The 16,829-nt window shown below is 37.6% G+C and overlaps 1 protein-coding gene across 1 annotated transcript in view; it reads right to left on the bottom strand.

The window, feature by feature from the left end:
- Nucleotides 1-656: 656 nt before the first annotated feature.
- The window catches only part of GOLGA5 (golgin A5), a 32,598-nt gene continuing 16,425 nt past the window's right edge, over nt 657-16,829 (bottom strand). The window contains exons 9-13 of the mRNA XM_050953258.1: nt 11,027-11,125; nt 6,434-6,659; nt 4,922-5,027; nt 2,470-2,533; nt 657-1,168 (exon numbers count right to left, since the gene is read on the bottom strand). Of these exons, the coding sequence (XP_050809215.1) occupies nt 1,088-1,168; nt 2,470-2,533; nt 4,922-5,027; nt 6,434-6,659; nt 11,027-11,125 (576 nt within the window). The 3' untranslated portion in view covers nt 657-1,087. The remainder of the gene's footprint in view (nt 1,169-2,469; nt 2,534-4,921; nt 5,028-6,433; nt 6,660-11,026; nt 11,126-16,829) is intronic.

Here is a 16,829-nt window from a genome sequence, read left to right as displayed (position 1 = left end):
ACTCTGATTTAAGGTTTCGTGTGCCAGTAATACATTTTAATGTTTTTAGAACATCTTTCTATAAATCTAACACTAAACTATTGTTGTACGTAAAGTAAATAAGGTTTTTAAAATGTTTAAGAAGCTTCATTTAAAATTAAATTAAAAACGCAGAGTGCCCTCCGGACCGGTGGCCAGGATCTGGGCAGTGCCACTGAAAGTCAGCTTGCGTGCCACCTTTGGCATGTGTGCCATAGGTTGCCTACCCCGGCCTAGAATTTCAGATAACAAATCTTAAAAATTTATGTAGTTTCTAAGACATCTTATGTGTAGAGAGAGAGGTATAGAATAAAAAGCAATGACATAGTTAATTATACAAAGTGCAAAAGCAAATGGCATTTTTCAAGCAGCTGAATACATCTTTTCTGGCTGAATTAATTATGAATTGAGTGAAAGTTCTCCTGTGCATCATTAAAAATTCCACACTTCCGCATATTAGGGAAGATACATTTCTGTTGTGCTAAATGGACAAAGCTAAGAAGAATGCATAATATTTTATTTTTAAAAAGGTATTTACAGAGATAATGCACCAGTTGTCAGTTCTGCAGTATTTTAACAGAATATAGGTTGGTTTTTTCTTTAATAACAAGATTAAAAACTGATACAAAAGACTGAAAAACAGGAAGAATAAAGTTTATTTAAATTGCTAAGTACAATTAGTTTCCCTGATTATAGCCCATGTCCAGAATGATCTAGAGTATGTACCATATACAGATGTAATCTTAGAAATTCTTGTATCTCTTGCACATGTGACTCTTATATTGTACATGAATCATCAGAAGATTGATGTAAAATATAATGGCTATGCTTAGCTTAACAACTGCCTGTGTCTTGGAAACTGCTGCTGTTTTAAGTAAATTGAAGAAGCTATGTAGTAATATTTGTCCGATAATTTAAGTTTTAAAAAGTAGCAATAAAACAGGCAAGATGCTTGTCCTTCTTCCATAGATAATGCCAGGAATGTGATTTTCCCCATATTTCCGTACTCATCACTTTAAATACACTCAGTCCAGAATATAGTGAGCACTAGCATAAAGTATGTCTCAGTCTATTTGCCAGCTGGACCATCATGGTGCATTTCTGGGGTGTAGGTAAGCAGAACAATCATGACCCAGAGGTGAAGCAATGCCTGGCAAAAGAAAAGCAGGAGTTAGCACACAATGGTGACTACCATCCACCATTTACAATTCTGAATGTAGACAGAAGCAGTTAATTTTGTAGACATGTTTTGGCTAAATGCCCTTCATGAAACATTTAAGGGCTCCTTCCATTTTATTCCATTGCACCTAGCAAAGGAAAACTATTCTGATCTGCACAGTGAAGCATTGTGCCAGATTTCAACGCAAAAACATTTTATAGCAAATTAGGAAAAAAACTTACTAAAAAATTATAGTTAGCATGTCTGAGTGTCCTGCTAGGCAATGACCATCTCTGATAAAAAAGAACTACATTACAGATGGCCCCTAAAGGGCTAGTTCACAATACTGACTGAGATCCAGCTTAGAATGTGGTTTCAGAACCATATTAATTAGTAAAATTCTCAACTGTTTCAGTATGAAGTATTTTGTTCACCTATTAAACACTACAATGGCAGTATTACATTAGAAGGGAAGAGAGAAGGGGGAATTAAAATGGCCAAATTCCATCTATCACTCAAAAAATGGGAGAGGTGGTGGTACAGAAAAATGTGGTTACCTTTAATTTTGTCAAGTGTGTATACTTGTCTGTTTTGTATCCCTGAAAAGTGGCAACCCTTTTCACCCAGTGATTTACTTTAAAAGCATCATTACGCTTTCTCAAGCAAGGCATTTTCACTGCATATGAAATATGGAGCTAGAATACTGAAATCTGAAATCTTTAAAGCAACAGCACACTGCAGCTGGGCTTACTTATATAACTACTGATCACATCAACTGACAGAGACATCAACCCTCTAGTGGAACAGGGAGAAATTCCACTGACAATCATGCAAGATGTGAAGAACAAACTTCCCTTCTACAGCCCAAGATTAGATAAAAATCAAGCTCACTGCTTTTACAGCTATTTGAAAAGGATGATTATTAATCACTGGGCTGAGGTAAAATGTTATTCAAACATCAGTTTCCCAAGTTATTTTAATGGAAGCTAGTAAGCCATAGAAATGTACTTTCAATATGAGATTATAAAATTGCAACCAGTATTAGTTACACAGAAATGTAAAAATTTTAAAGGCACTGCGAATTCAAGGCAAGACTGTACATATATTGTCAAGCTACAGGGCTCAAGAACTCATGTTCCATAAGCAGTCTTTATAGTCTACTATAAAATACAACAAATGGTTAAAACTAATTAGATACCCTTTTTCTTTTATACATTATTGAATGCCTTTCAGACGAAGGCAGATACTATACAAAACGGACTATCAAAAATTCTGCACAACAATGTACTCACCATATAAATGATGACAAATACCCTCGCTATGGGATATCGTCTTAGAAAGATTCCCAGTCGAATGCTATGAAAGTATAATACACACGTTAGAACAGAAAAGTTTTCCTGTTCCTTTACCCTGACCCCCCACAAAACTGTAAACATCAACTGGTATTATACATATAGTTTTCCACATTTCTGCCTTTTACTACTTATTCACAACAGCTACTGGATTGAGAGAAAATAGTCTTTAGTCACAACACAAAATTGTACATACTTTTCTGACCACAAAAAAGCCAGTCCCCTTGTTGCTATAAGTATGTCACATTAGGACTTGTCAGAAACAAAAGCTAGGGCTTTCAAAGAATCCTAAAGGAGTTAGACACCCAACTCCCATTGATTAACTCAGTTAAGTTCTTTTGAAAATTTCAGTGAAAGACGTCTGTGTCATTCTTACACTTAGTTATACATGAGAAACAGACTGGCCTGTAGAATTCTAGTACTAACGCAACATGAAGTATATCGCATCAGTATTTTGCATCATGGCCTTGTAATCTGCTTTAATAAAATAAAAATACATTAGTAGGAAAGTGACAAATACTAATACAGAAATGATATTTCAATCAGTGTCACATACAACAGGCCACTCATCAAGGAAGCACTGGTATTTATAATCCTAATATTAAAATCACTCTAGAGGTGCAAAGCATATCCTACTGAGGCATCCTGATTTTCAAGGGTTTGAAACTATTACTCCCGACTGAAATTTGACTTAAGCTTAAACTCCAGAGAAGACCTTTTTTTTTGGAAAGGCTAAGATTAGATAGATAAGATAGCTCCTGAGACAAGAAATCAGAATGAGTTGGTGGTTCCAAAGCATTTCTGACTCATTCTAGGCACGTATTTTGAGGACACTTTTTTTTTTTTTTTTTTTAAAGTATCAAAGAATAAATCCATGCTATGAACAATTTTAAAAAGGATTTGATAAAGGAATCACACTCAAAAAGTAGCCAATAATTTATAGCAACTACTTTTCATGCCCTTATTGCTGATCCATGACACACTAATATGTTACAGTAAAACTAACACACTGGGAACATTTCATGATCAGGCAGAATGTTCCCGATCTAAGTAACTTAGAAACATTACAGTGATAAAGGTCTGATGCAGAGGATTTCTCTGCCAAAGACTCAGAAGGAGAAAAGAAGAGGAGAATTAGCAGTGGCTGTGATGTTGGAAGACCAGGTGCCAGCTCTGGCCAAGGCAGTAGGCATCAGCTGAGCACTGACAAATTCACAGCTGGAAGCTCATATTAGTATTGTTCAAGATGGGTGTTAGACTTGTAAGAACGTGATTAGTCTCTATAAAATACTTGTAAGTTTCTGCATACATTAATCTCACTTGTAATGTCTGCACCTCATATTTCAAAGTAAAATATAAGTTTGCTTTATAAATGTAAAAGAGCCTGCTCTGAATTTGTGAATCTAGGCAGGAAGAGCGGTTCCCCCACCCATCAAGAAGGACTATAAAGACTAAAAGGCAATTGTAGGACAAAAAACACACCTTTGTTTCTTGCCCCATCCACCTATGAAGAAATTATGTGCAGAAGCACTCGTCCTCTTTGGTTTGAACTCTGGGGGAAGGGCATATAAAGACAGTCACAAGAAGAAATAGTTCTCTCTCTGCTGTTTGGACTCTCACAAGGGCTGGAGCAAAGAAACAAAAGCAGAGATCCCCAGGGTCAACCTGGGCTAGCTCTAAAAGACATTCAGTGGACGGATTACATCATCCGTCACCTTTTGGAACCACAGACTAACTCATTTCTTTTCTTGGTTAATAAATCTTTAGTTAGTATACAATAAGACTGGCTACTAGCATCGTCTTTGGTATGATAGCTAAGGTAAGTGACTAGTCTCTTGAGATTGGGAGCAACCTGAATATTTTGTGATCTTTGGTATATGGCAACCAGCAATGACTAAGTCTAGCTTGCCTGGGTGGCAAGACAGATTGGAATGCCCCAGGGGATTGTGCTATAGTGATTCAGGAGTTCACACTTGATACTTGGTTGGGGAAACCTAATCATAGAACATACCACCTGTCTGGGATGTCTGCCCTGCGGTTGCACTCAGTTGTGAACTGCAGACAGCATGATAATGGTCAAAGTTAATTTTTATATATGCAAGATAACTGCGATGTCCAATAAAACCCGATGGGTTCTTGTACCATGTACTCAACTGTTAACATAATTTGTGGTGGCACAAGAATATTCTCATCACAAGATATCATGATGGGAATAAAGTGAATGGGAATTAACCATGTCAATATTTAATATGAATTTGTACCATACTAAATGTATGGGTGTGTTTTTATACAATTGGAAACAATTCAAAATAAAAGGTATACTGAGGAGGAAGACTGTATAAGGAACTAGTCCAAGAAGAGAGACATTCCTTTATGATTTATGTACTCTTACCTAAACTGGTCTATACTACTGGCAGCTTTGCGAACTCTTCCATACATTCCTGCCACGTTAGCATCTACATCACTGAAAAGGACAGGAACACTTCGCATGCGAGCACCTATTTAAAACAAACAAAAACATATCTAAGTAGGCTAAAGATGCCTTCCCAGGTAACATATTTGTCTATATAGAGTCTACACAAAGTTTAATCATTAATTTTGCCTTTTTGAAATGTTCAAGATTTTCAGTGCACAAGCGAAAACAACCAGAGTAATCACTGTATATTTAAAGGGCACTGTATATTTAAAGAGGAATTGTTGGATAAGATTACAATTTTGTGAAAAATGCCTCTGAGAAAGATTTTTATTATATTTCTGTATCTACTAAATAAGCATTTTAGTATTCAGTTCAGATGTTTTATACTCCAAAATAATTTCTTTGCTTCATTATAATTTCTTAAGTATATACTGCAATGATTTTCTTATTTGCTGTACTTTTATCACAAAGTAACACTTGTCATACAGTAGCTGTATCTGACAGCATTTCTGATATAAATTCCTATTTTTCAGGGTTTTATAATATCATGAAAAAAAGATGACTCAGGTTAAAATTTTCATAGACTTTCAGACCAGGATACATCTAAGTGTATGAGCTATTTCAGATTTTATTGTTCTCCTGATAAAGGGAGTTTAAAAGAAAGACATTTCACAGGCAAATAACTGGGCAGGCATTTTACATAGAAGTTCAAGGAATTGGTGTATTTTGTTTTTAAATGTTAGCACAATTACTTTTTTCATATAGCTGAATCAAAGTAAGGTATCAAAGCAGAATCCAATAGCAGCTGAAGTTTCTCAGACATCTGAGATATGATACTACTCAAAGCAACCAAGCCAATCTCAGTGGAGAAGACACATTTGTAGGCTACTTTCTCACAGATTTCCAAGGAAATCAGAATGAGGGCAAACCGATTTTTAACCAAAAAGGAGGATGGTGCATTCAATGTTTCTCAGAGACTTCCACTTAAGTTTGATCACCTCATAATGGAACAGTTATTCTAACCCCCACCTTCCAAAAAACATACCCCCGCAATCCACCTCCTCCAAAAAAAAAAAAAAAAAAACACTCAACAAAAAAACCCCAACCCAAACAACTAGAGCCCTTCCATTAAAAAAAAAAAAATTACAAGACACACATGTAAGTAATATTTAAACCCACAAAAACAAAGTAATTCACAGGTGAAATTGCACTGCTGGTTGCACTGGCAGATGTCATGGTAAACTGGGGAGAATTAAGAATGAAGTTTTGTTTTATTAAATTCACTTAAAATTGCCTACACATCGAACAGCAGTCTTTATTTGGCTATTTTTGACTATACTAGTTATCACTGGAAAGATCGACTCAAACTCCTTATTTATCATATTTTTCTTAAACACAAAGATGTTTAAGGAAATGAATGGGGAATATAAGAGTCCTTAGTTAAGCTGAGTACACACACATTTTTAAATATGATCTTTCCATGTTTACCTTCACCACTGTCAATTCCAGCCATATTAATCGTAGGTCCATTAGTACTACTGCCTTGGATAGTCTTAAGCTGTTGTTCAAGGCGTTCCAGCTGATAGACAAGGGAGTTTTTCTCTGTGCCGAGACTCTCCAACATGGTCTGCTTCTGAATCAGAGTCTCTGTCAGCTGATGAAGCCGATTTTCCAGCTCTGACTGACTACTGCTGCTCAATGCCTTGTTTGTGAGCTGAAAAAGAAAAGTCAGTGCAAAATCTAAGCCAGAAGATGAAACATTATAAAAATTAGAAACTAGATTTTAAAATAGTTCAAATCCTAAGTCCTATGAGAGAGGGGCTGATGCAAGGAGTGGAATGCCTCAGGATTTTAATGATGCAACAGCTATTACTACCACCATCATTAACAAATGTAAAGGAGAGAAATGTGATTGTAGAAGCATTAAACCTTGATAATTGCTGTCACTAGGAAGCTCCTGGCAAGTATGTATGAACATAGAGCTACCCCCACGTGAACACTGCACCTAACAACAAATCCTAGCCGGAAAGAACCTGTAGTCTACTGGCTTGTGTAGGAATACACTACTGATTGACTCATGGCCATTATACTAGCAAGTTTCAAAGAACAGACGGAAATGAGGGAATTTGATGCCAGTTAATTGGGAAGCTGTTACATGTCTAAGGGGCAGCATTAAAGGCAGCACGAAACTGGACATAAGTGAAGGAAAATTAGGGAAAGGTGAGGCACATGGACACTGGATATGAACAACAGAGGGAGAAGGACGAAACTAAGGGCTTGTCTATCCATATAGCATTGCAGCAGCATAGCTGCACCAATGTAGCACTTAGTGAAGATTCTCCTACGCTGATGGGAGAGCTTAACTCTGCCAATAGGATAATCCACTTCCCTAAGAGGCGGTAGCTACGTCAAAGGGAGAAGTCCTCCTGTCCACACCAGGAATTCAGTACAGACCAGGAATTTGGTGACTATTTTCCACGCCCCGAGCAACAGTGATACTAACATAAGCCTGTAGTGCAGACCAAGCCTAAGGAAACATGGGCCATAGGGTCCAATCTGCAGAGATTTTTGAAAGTAAGGAGGAGACACTTGAAATGGATCTTTCTTAAGTGATTCTGTTCTATAGTTTCTATCCAGGTTCTAACTGGATTCAGTGCACAATTCAAAGCATGTCTTGAATCTCATGCATGAGACAACTGTGATGTTGATGGTGGTGCAGACAACACTTTGACCTCTACCTGGCCTGTACTAACTTAAACACTCAAGACTCATCCTGTAAACTGTGCATGATTATGGAAACTTAGCTAAGTTTGGTTGTCCAGGAAAAAATAAGACAGCCTATGTGCCAAATTAATAGTTGTATGCTTGGGAGAGTACTTGCTGATGGCTTAGTCCCTTCAGTGTGAACTAGAACTCAGTGTTGAAAAAGAAAGTGTGTCTTTTCCCTCTCTTCGCCTTGAAGATGCAATATGTGGCCTCCAAATGGGAGTGAGCATCAGATTTCTCACATCAGACAAGCTCTACCAGACAGGCTTGATTTCAACAAAGTCTTGGCAGACAAATGTGATCTGACAGTTTACACTGAAGAGGCTCTCCAAGTTGTTTGATAGAGTTGCAGTGACAAACAATGGACTTATGTTCACCTTACAAAGACAAGGTTAACATGCCAGTTATCACCAGGGACACAGAAAATTAAAACCATCAGCACCAGTATACTGAAGTCATTTAATTCCTTAAGATACAACATTTTGTCTATTAAATATTGACCAGCATCAAGAAACTGTGCATCCTTTGGAATACTAAAGCCAAGTATAGCACCTTCATAGAATCAAAATAGGTGTTAAATTGAAGATCTTACTCCTGCTTCAGTATGCTAAGGCCTGAATATACTGATATTGACCCAATCATTTAACTTGCTGTAAGTTGAATCTTAGCCACCTGTGGTCATTATACATTTTAAGTGGTTAGTACAGAGTCTACAGTGAGATACCAGAGTGATCATGGACGACTGGCATTCAGGCAATGCAAATACAAATCAGCTGCACTGGGCAGGGCATGGTACACACGGACAATACGTACATTCTGAAGTAAATTTTGTATAGTGAAGTAATACCAGGAAAGCAAGCCCCACTGGGTTCAAAGAAAAATATATCAAGACAATTTTCAAGTCCTTTGACATCCAGTGTGTACAGTGAGTAGTGTTTAACACTAGACTGTCATTTTTTCCTGTAATAGTCTACATTGCATTCTGCAGCCTTATACATAATTTGCATGAAATGAAACAAATAATGTTACATTAACAGGATCCAACTCAGAAATTCATACTACCCATACAATCACCAATACCTTTCTTTGCTGTTACATAGGAGAGAATGTATGGATTCAGCACCTGGTTCTCTAGTTAATGTGTGCACATACAGGGCCTTATCGGAGAATACAGCCCTTTGTTTTAGAAGACAGACATTTTAAAATTGTGTTCGCTTTTGATATTTACTTCAAAGTTAATTTTCATTGTAGAGCAGATTTTCTTAAAACCTAATATACTCTGTTTCATTATTGGAATATGGATTCATAGACTCTAGGACTGGAAGGGACCTCGAGAGGTCATCAAGTCCAGTCCCCTGCCCTCATGGCAGGACCAAATACCGTCTAGACCATCCCTGATAGACACTTATCTAATCTAATCTTAAATATCTCCAGAGATGGAGATTCCACAACCTCCCTAGGCAATTTATTCCAGTGTTCAACCACCCTGACAGTTAGGAACTTTTTCCTAATGTCCAAACTAAATCTCCCTTGCTGCAGTTTAAGCCCATTGCCTCTTGTTCTATCATTAGAGGCTAAGGTGAACAAGTTTTCTCCCTCCTCTGGATGACACCCTTTTAGATACCTGAAAACTGCTATCATGTCCCCTCTCAGTCTTCTCTTTTCCAAACTAAACAAACCCAATTCCTTCAGCCTTCCTTCATAGGTCATGTTCTCAAGACCTTTAATCATTCTTGTTGCTCTTCTCTGGACCCTCTCCAATTTCTCCACATCTTTCTTGAAATGCGGTGCCCAGAACTGGACACAATACTCCAGTTGAGGCTTAACCAGCGCAGAGTAGAGCAGAAGAATGACTTCTCGTGTCTTGTTTACAACACACCTGTTAATGCATCCCAGAATCACGTTTGCTTTTTTTGCAACAGTATCACACTGTTGACTCATATTTAGCTTGTGGTTTCTCCTTCCTAGACAGTCTCTTCCCATTCTGTATGTGTGAAACTGATTGTTCCTTCCTAAGTGGAGCACTTTGCATTTATCTTTATTGAACTTCATCCTGTTTACCTCAGACCATTTCTCCAATTTGTCCAGATCATTTTGAATTTTGACCCTGTCCTCCAAAGCAGTTGCAATCCCTCCCAGTTTGGTATCGTTCGCAAACTTAATAAGCGTACTTTCTATGCCAACATCTAAGTCGTTGATGAAGAAATTGAACAGAGCCGGGGTCAAAACAGACCCTTGCGGAACCCCACTCGTTATACCTTTCCAGCAGGATTGGGAACCATTAATAACTACTCTCTGAGTATGGTTATCCAGCCAGTTATGCACCCACCTTATAATAGCCCCATCTAAATTGTATTTGCCTAGTTTATCGATAAGGATATCATGCGAGACCGTATCAAATGCCTTACTAAATTCTAGGTATACCACATCCACCACTTCTCCCTTATCCACAAGACTCGTTATCCTATCGAAGAAAGCTATCAGATTAGTTTGACACAATTTGTTCTTTACAAATCCATGCTGGCTATTCCCTATCACCTTACCACCTTCCAAGTGTTTGCAGATGATTTCTTTAATTACTTGCTCCATTATCTTCCCTGGCACAGAAGTTGAACTAACTGGTTTGTAGTTTCCTGGGTTGTTTTTATTTCCCTTTTTATAGATGGGCACTATATTTGCCCTTTTCCAGTCTTCTGGAATCTCTCCCGTCTCCCATGACTTTCCAAAGTTAATAGCTAGAGGCTCAGATACCTCCTCTATTAACTCCTTGAGTATTCTAGGATGCATTTCATCGGGCCCTGGTGACTTGCAGGCATCTAACTTTTCTAAGTGATTTTTAACTTGCTCTTTTTTTATTTTATCTTCTAAACCTACCCCCTTCCCATAAGCATTCACTATGTTAGACATTCCTTCAGACTTCTCAGTGAAGACCGAAACAAAGAAGTCATTAAGCATCTCTGCCATTTCCAAGTTTCCTGTTACTGTTTCTCCCTCCTCACTGAGCAGTGGGCCTACCCTGTCCTTGGTCTTCCTCTTGCTTCTAATGTATTGATAAAAAGTCTTCTTGTTTCCCTTTATTCCCATAGCTAGTCTGAGCTCATTTTGTGCTCAATAATCATTGAATTAATGATTATTAAAAGGATGTGCGCAAACACCAAAGTTTATCAAATGGAATCTAACAGTTTCATTTTAACAGCTTTACAATGAGCTGAAAAACAGCGTTTTACTCAACCAGAAGTGTAAACTAAAACAAAGAAGGTAGTTCAGTGTTTTTAATGACTTAGCATTAAATATTCTTAAATGCAAATAAGTTACCTGATTTCTGAGTTTTTGAATTTCTTCCTCTCTGTCTTTTATTCTGCTTTGCAAAGTATTCTTTGTCCGATACAATTCTTCCTCATTGTAATGGAGTTCCTATAAAATTAATTGCAATCAGTTACAAAACAAAGTATTAGTAGACAGCCTTTGGAAAGCATTTTGGATGACATTTTAGCCACTATTTGAGGCTTTACAGTAAAGCAGAGGGTAGCACTTTGCCCTGAAAAAAAACTTACCGTCTAAAGAGACAACGTAGTCAAGGAAGGGATTCAGCCAAGAGCAACTCATTGAGTGGTGAAGATTACCATAGATCTTGTTAGTACCATAATTTGTGAACAATGCCTTTAAATTCCTATTTAAAAATTTAATATGTTTACTGTGATGTTTTTAAAATCTGTCTTACTTCAGTCATTTATTGTTAGAGCAGCACATAACTGTGCTCTCCCTTCAAATCACTGAGTACACAAAGCAAAAGAAAAAAATCCTTATCTTACTGATCCTCAACCAGTCTTCAATATCAAAAGCCTAAACAGCAAATACTTTAAAGAAATAATCAATCTCCATATATAAAACGCCACAGTTATGTAGGATATTACAACTTAGTGTGACACTATGGGCTCCAAAGCAGTACCCCAGCACCCCCATATTTACCGTGGTGATATAAATTATACGTTTTGTATAAAGTGCATCTTGTGAGGTATCATTTTAAAAGGCTTGATCTGTTGAACTTTAATTTCCTGTTGGATTGTATGGGCTATTATTGTACGCGGAGTTATGAAATTTTGCTACGTGCGTGTTACAGAAATATGTTGTGAGGTTGGGAACACCCACGTCTGGCCTTTCAGGTGTAATGCTGGAGGAGCCAGCTGCGCTAATAGCCCATTAAAGGGAATACACATTCATAAGGACTGTTCCAGGAACCTATACAATGGAGACTTCTCAGTGACAGCATATAGACTACAGAGACCGCTTGACCCATGTCACAACCATAGATGTTCCAACAAGCTGGAAGAAATTATAAAGGAGGGGAAGTGACATCATCACTTGGCCTCTCTCCCCCTAGAACTCAACACCTGGAAACATGTCTGGAGAATGAAGATTGAATTGGGGAGATGGTCTCAGACTGGAAAAAAAGAATCCTGTGTATTTAGGAATGATACCATCAGAGTGAGACACTGGTTGGGTCAAATCCTGTCTAGTTTATAGAACTCAGATTGCAATTTTACTTTTATTTCTTGGGTAACCAACTTTGATCTGTACACTTATTACTTATAAACACTTAAAATCTATCTTTAGTTAATGAATCTGTCTTATGTTTTACCTAGAACAGTGTGTTTTGGATGAAGTGCTTGGGCAATCTGCTCAGGAACAAAAGCTGGTGCATGTCTTCTCCACATTGAGGGAAGGGTGTGCTGGGTTATAAAAATTCACAATGGTCAGGCTTCTGACCAGGGCAAGATGATACAGCCCTGGGGTCCTAGGTTGGGGAGCTGGGAGAACTGGCTGGAGCCTTTCTGTTGTTAATTCATGCCTGTGGATGTCTGTGTAAGTGCAGTATCTGAAGAGGTTTGCAACTTGTCACAACATCAAGTGTGAGAGGGAGCCCAGGGTGGCAAGCCAAAGGGCTCAGAGATACTCCACTTCCAAGTTGTACCCTGGGGAACCCATCAGACTTAGTACCAGATTTACCTAGAATTTGGGTATTACAATAACTCATTATGTCCCTAAAATGGAAATTTCAGTTTGTTAAATGAATATAAAAGAAAATTACCATATTTTTCACTCCACCTCTGTTTTTCTTGATATAGCATTGCCTTAGAATATATCCCACACTTGTAAGGACAGAGGTAACAGGATATACTCTACCATCTGCTTTAGTATAATACACATTTAGCCATTCATCTAAAGCAGTCTTGAACTTTTGAATTTTAATTAGTTCAAGCTAGCATCTAATTAAAATGTAACTTCTAAAAGGACAGATAATCCCACAAAATAAATTGTTCCCAGCACTATGGTACACTCTCCAGCCTTCCTCATTATTTTCTCTCTTAACAGTGGCAACTTATTTACAACAATAAAAATTTCTATAAAGATACAAGACATTGGTCTGCGTTCAACTGAATGATAAGCCCAATAGTACTAGTCATTAACAACATGCCCTATTATGCCATAATTTAAAGCAGAGACCCCCCCACCCACAGAAATCACTGTGGAGTTCTGCTTGCCGTCTAATGGCATAATATGGCCCAATGCTCTCAGAACCCTTTATTATCAATTTATCAGTACCATACACTAAGCAGTTTGGGAGTAACAATATTTGGACAATGGATTCCAAAAAAGTCTGCATAAGTAGGCACATTTTCAAACTACTACAGGCTATTGTAATCAAGACTTCCTGAAGTCCTTTGCATGAATTAGGCCAAAAAAGCTCTGCCATACCCCATTTTTAAGTGTTTTAATTTTTTTCATTTAAATAATGTTTAAACTATCTCACTGGAAATACAAAATATGAAAGGAGCAAACAGATGTTACATTTATTTTCTTACAAAGAATACACCATTTACCTATGCAGTAAATATGCTGTCACTTCTACCATATTCCCATTTTCTAAAATTTAAGCTAGTTTATCTTTTGTTATACACATTTACAACAGCTATATGTGGGGCACTCCTGGATAATATAGGGTGTTTCTGCATACAAATCTGTTGGATCTCCCTAAAGCAGACCATAAGAGATTTAAAAGACAGCTTCAAAATTGTGCTTGATGTTCTTATACTTGATGCTTTTGCTAACTACATCTGCTTTATTCTTTTCTGAAAAATAAAATCTTAGAGAAAAATAAGTTTGCAAATCAAACTTTTACCAAAACTAGGATCTGGGATTCTCAGGTTTTTTGCTTTATAAATCTTCCTTCATAATTCCAAGAAATACAATGAATGCACATAAGTTGTAGCTTCTGAAGGCAAGTCCTGTAATTTCTATGTTACTTGTTTAAAACACATCAGTATGCACATCTTATAGAAAAGTTGCAGAATGCATATTCTGACCATGCAGAACAAAAAGTCAAAACATACAAATACTGGAAGACTGTCATAACTTTTACTAAAAGTTTATCATTTTAATAATTTTACCATCTACATTCACAATATTTACCCCTTCTGAAAAGAAGGATGTGAATAGAAGTCAAGACTAGCCTCTATCATATCTCCTATCAATGTACTTCCATTTGACAGCAAGATAAGTCTAAAGGACTACTTGAACAGGAAACTATGCTTAAGTAATAATCTGGAATCATTGCTAGTTTATTACCAAAATTATTTATTCAACAGTGATAAACAAGTTAATCTTAGTTCATGTTTACAAAAACATCTGGAAAAAAGGAGGTAGCTGATTAGCAGGGACCCTAGTTTTCAATGATGAACAAAAAATCCCACAAAATTCTCAGATAAAAAATCTTGTAAAAATCCAAATTTTCTGTGACAGACAGACATCAGTTGAACATGTTTTATTGATATACAGTAGAGCCCTGTTTACCTGATTCTCATTATCTGGCTCTCTATATTAACTGAACCACCAGCTGCCCGGGGGCTGACCACCCAAGCCCCATCGCTGTCAGTCCCAGGTTGCTGGTGATTCAGTTAATATGGAGAGCTGGATAATGGAGACTTAGATATATAGGGTTCTACTGTATAAGTTTTTTTTTTCCCCCACAAAATGTAAAAAACTAAAGATTCTCTGTAAAAACGCAAATGCTGCGTTTTTCCAAAGCAAATGGCTCTATAGGATCCCTGCTGATTAGACAGTGAAGGCTTAAGATAATACACGTACTCAGGACAGTGGAATAAACTGAACGGCGTTGCTCCAGACTCATTTTAAAGAAAACACAATACGGTACTAGCCAGGAAAGACCCTGGCAAAACTACCAGTGAAGTCAGAGGGAGGCAACAGGAATATCTTAACTTCTCAGAGGGCTGACAGCCCCCAAGCTTTCACTGTTGCAAAGGGCAACATCTTGATATACCTTGAAATTCTGTGACGACTTACTACTTTTAGAACATACATTCCTACTTGCATATAAGTATTTAAATAGTATGAAAAATAAATAGAAAAAAAAGTTCATTTGTTCATGGATTTTTCCATTATACCACTAGATGTCAGTCTTCCACCAGTATATCCAAATTATCTTAAAAGTTTAAACTTTATATAATTTAAACTATATATACATATGTAATATTTTATAAATCTTACAAAAACCAAAATACTTGTATTGAAAAATAATTAAGGCTGTTACGTAATTATATTGTTCCTTATTACATCGTTTACAAGATTCAAGCATTTAAAAGCTGGGAAATGAACAGTTGCTGACATCATAATTTATACTGCTCAGATTATGAGAACTGTAACAATCTTAAATAAAGCATTAAATATGAATTAAGTACATTATTTTGTTAGCTTGCTTCCAATATGTAAACATGTACTTTTAATTAATATTGTTAAATGGGAAATATCAATTTATTTACGTATTTTATAACACTTTAATTTTTAGTAAAACTATGTATATATAGACTTGCATCTTAGGCTGATGAATGTGTGTATTACAGAAATGCTCAGGTTTTGTTTACTTTACAAATGGATTGTACTCTATTTCAATTTTGAGTTTACTAATGAAAAATATTTCGTTGGGGCTAAGCTTATTGTGCGATGATGAAATATATATTGCTTTATATTTTATAAGAATAATGTATTGTCTAATTACATGGGCAATATTTATTTTCTTCATAATTCTTTTCCTTTGCATTAGACACCTGTAAATGACGCAATATGCATGCTTACCTAGGTTCCCTGTAAGCTGCGTGGCCATGCAACGGGCTATTTAGGGCCATGCAGATCCCTCTGCCTGGCCCTGTCCCAGCTGGGAAGATGAGCCCCTCCCCCAGCCCAGCCCTGACAGAGCTGCTCTGGCTAGGGAGAGCAGCTTTTCCCCTGGCCCAGCCCCACCAGACCTGCCGTGGCCAGGGGAAAGGCACCCCAAGCCCACATGCTGCTGTAGGGAGAGCGAGTTGAGGGGAGTCCTCTCCCCCTGCCATAGCCCTGGGGCAGCCTGCATCACAAACCCCTCTTCCCGATCACCGTCCGAGAGCCCACACCCCCAGCCAGAGCCCACACACGCCAACCCTCTCCCCTAGCCCTAGGCCCCCTCTCACATCCTAATCCCCTCATCCCTGGCCCTACCCCAGAGCTTGTATCCCCCAGCCAGAGCCCTCACACTCCAACCCTCTGCCCCAGCTTTGAGCCCCCTCCCACACTCCAAATCCCTAGGCCCTACCCTGCCACATGAATTTTGTTATGAGCACCAATATGGAGGTAATGCGTCACACATCACCTCCATATTGACGCACATAACAAAATTCATTCTGCACATGGATGGGAAAAATTAGAGGGAAAACACTGATGCTTACACTTAAATTTGCCAAAATGAATGTTCAACACAACCTATCATCACTCTGAACAATGGCAAAAAAAGTTACTGTAATGTCATACCAGAGATTACACTCCTGGTCTCTTTGTTTCACAGCCAAATGTCTAATGTACACAGTGCCTCTCTAACAACCCACTGAAGTTCTCCGCACTGTAGTTATCTCATCAGAAAAATGTCACTAACGATGCTGTGCACTTAGCTTGTGCTGTCTCATTTGCAGAACCCAAAGGACTTTACAAAAAGGGGTAAATGTTACTAGCCTCATTTTACATTTGGTCTTAAATATAGAAATTTGAGAAGACTGCATATAAAGCCCAATTT

This window comes from Gopherus flavomarginatus, chromosome 5, assembly GCF_025201925.1.
Source record: "Gopherus flavomarginatus isolate rGopFla2 chromosome 5, rGopFla2.mat.asm, whole genome shotgun sequence".
In the NCBI taxonomy this organism is placed as follows: Eukaryota; Metazoa; Chordata; order Testudines; family Testudinidae; genus Gopherus; species Gopherus flavomarginatus.
The sequence above is the reverse complement of the archived record's forward strand: the minus strand, read 5'-3'. Positions and strand labels throughout refer to the sequence as shown.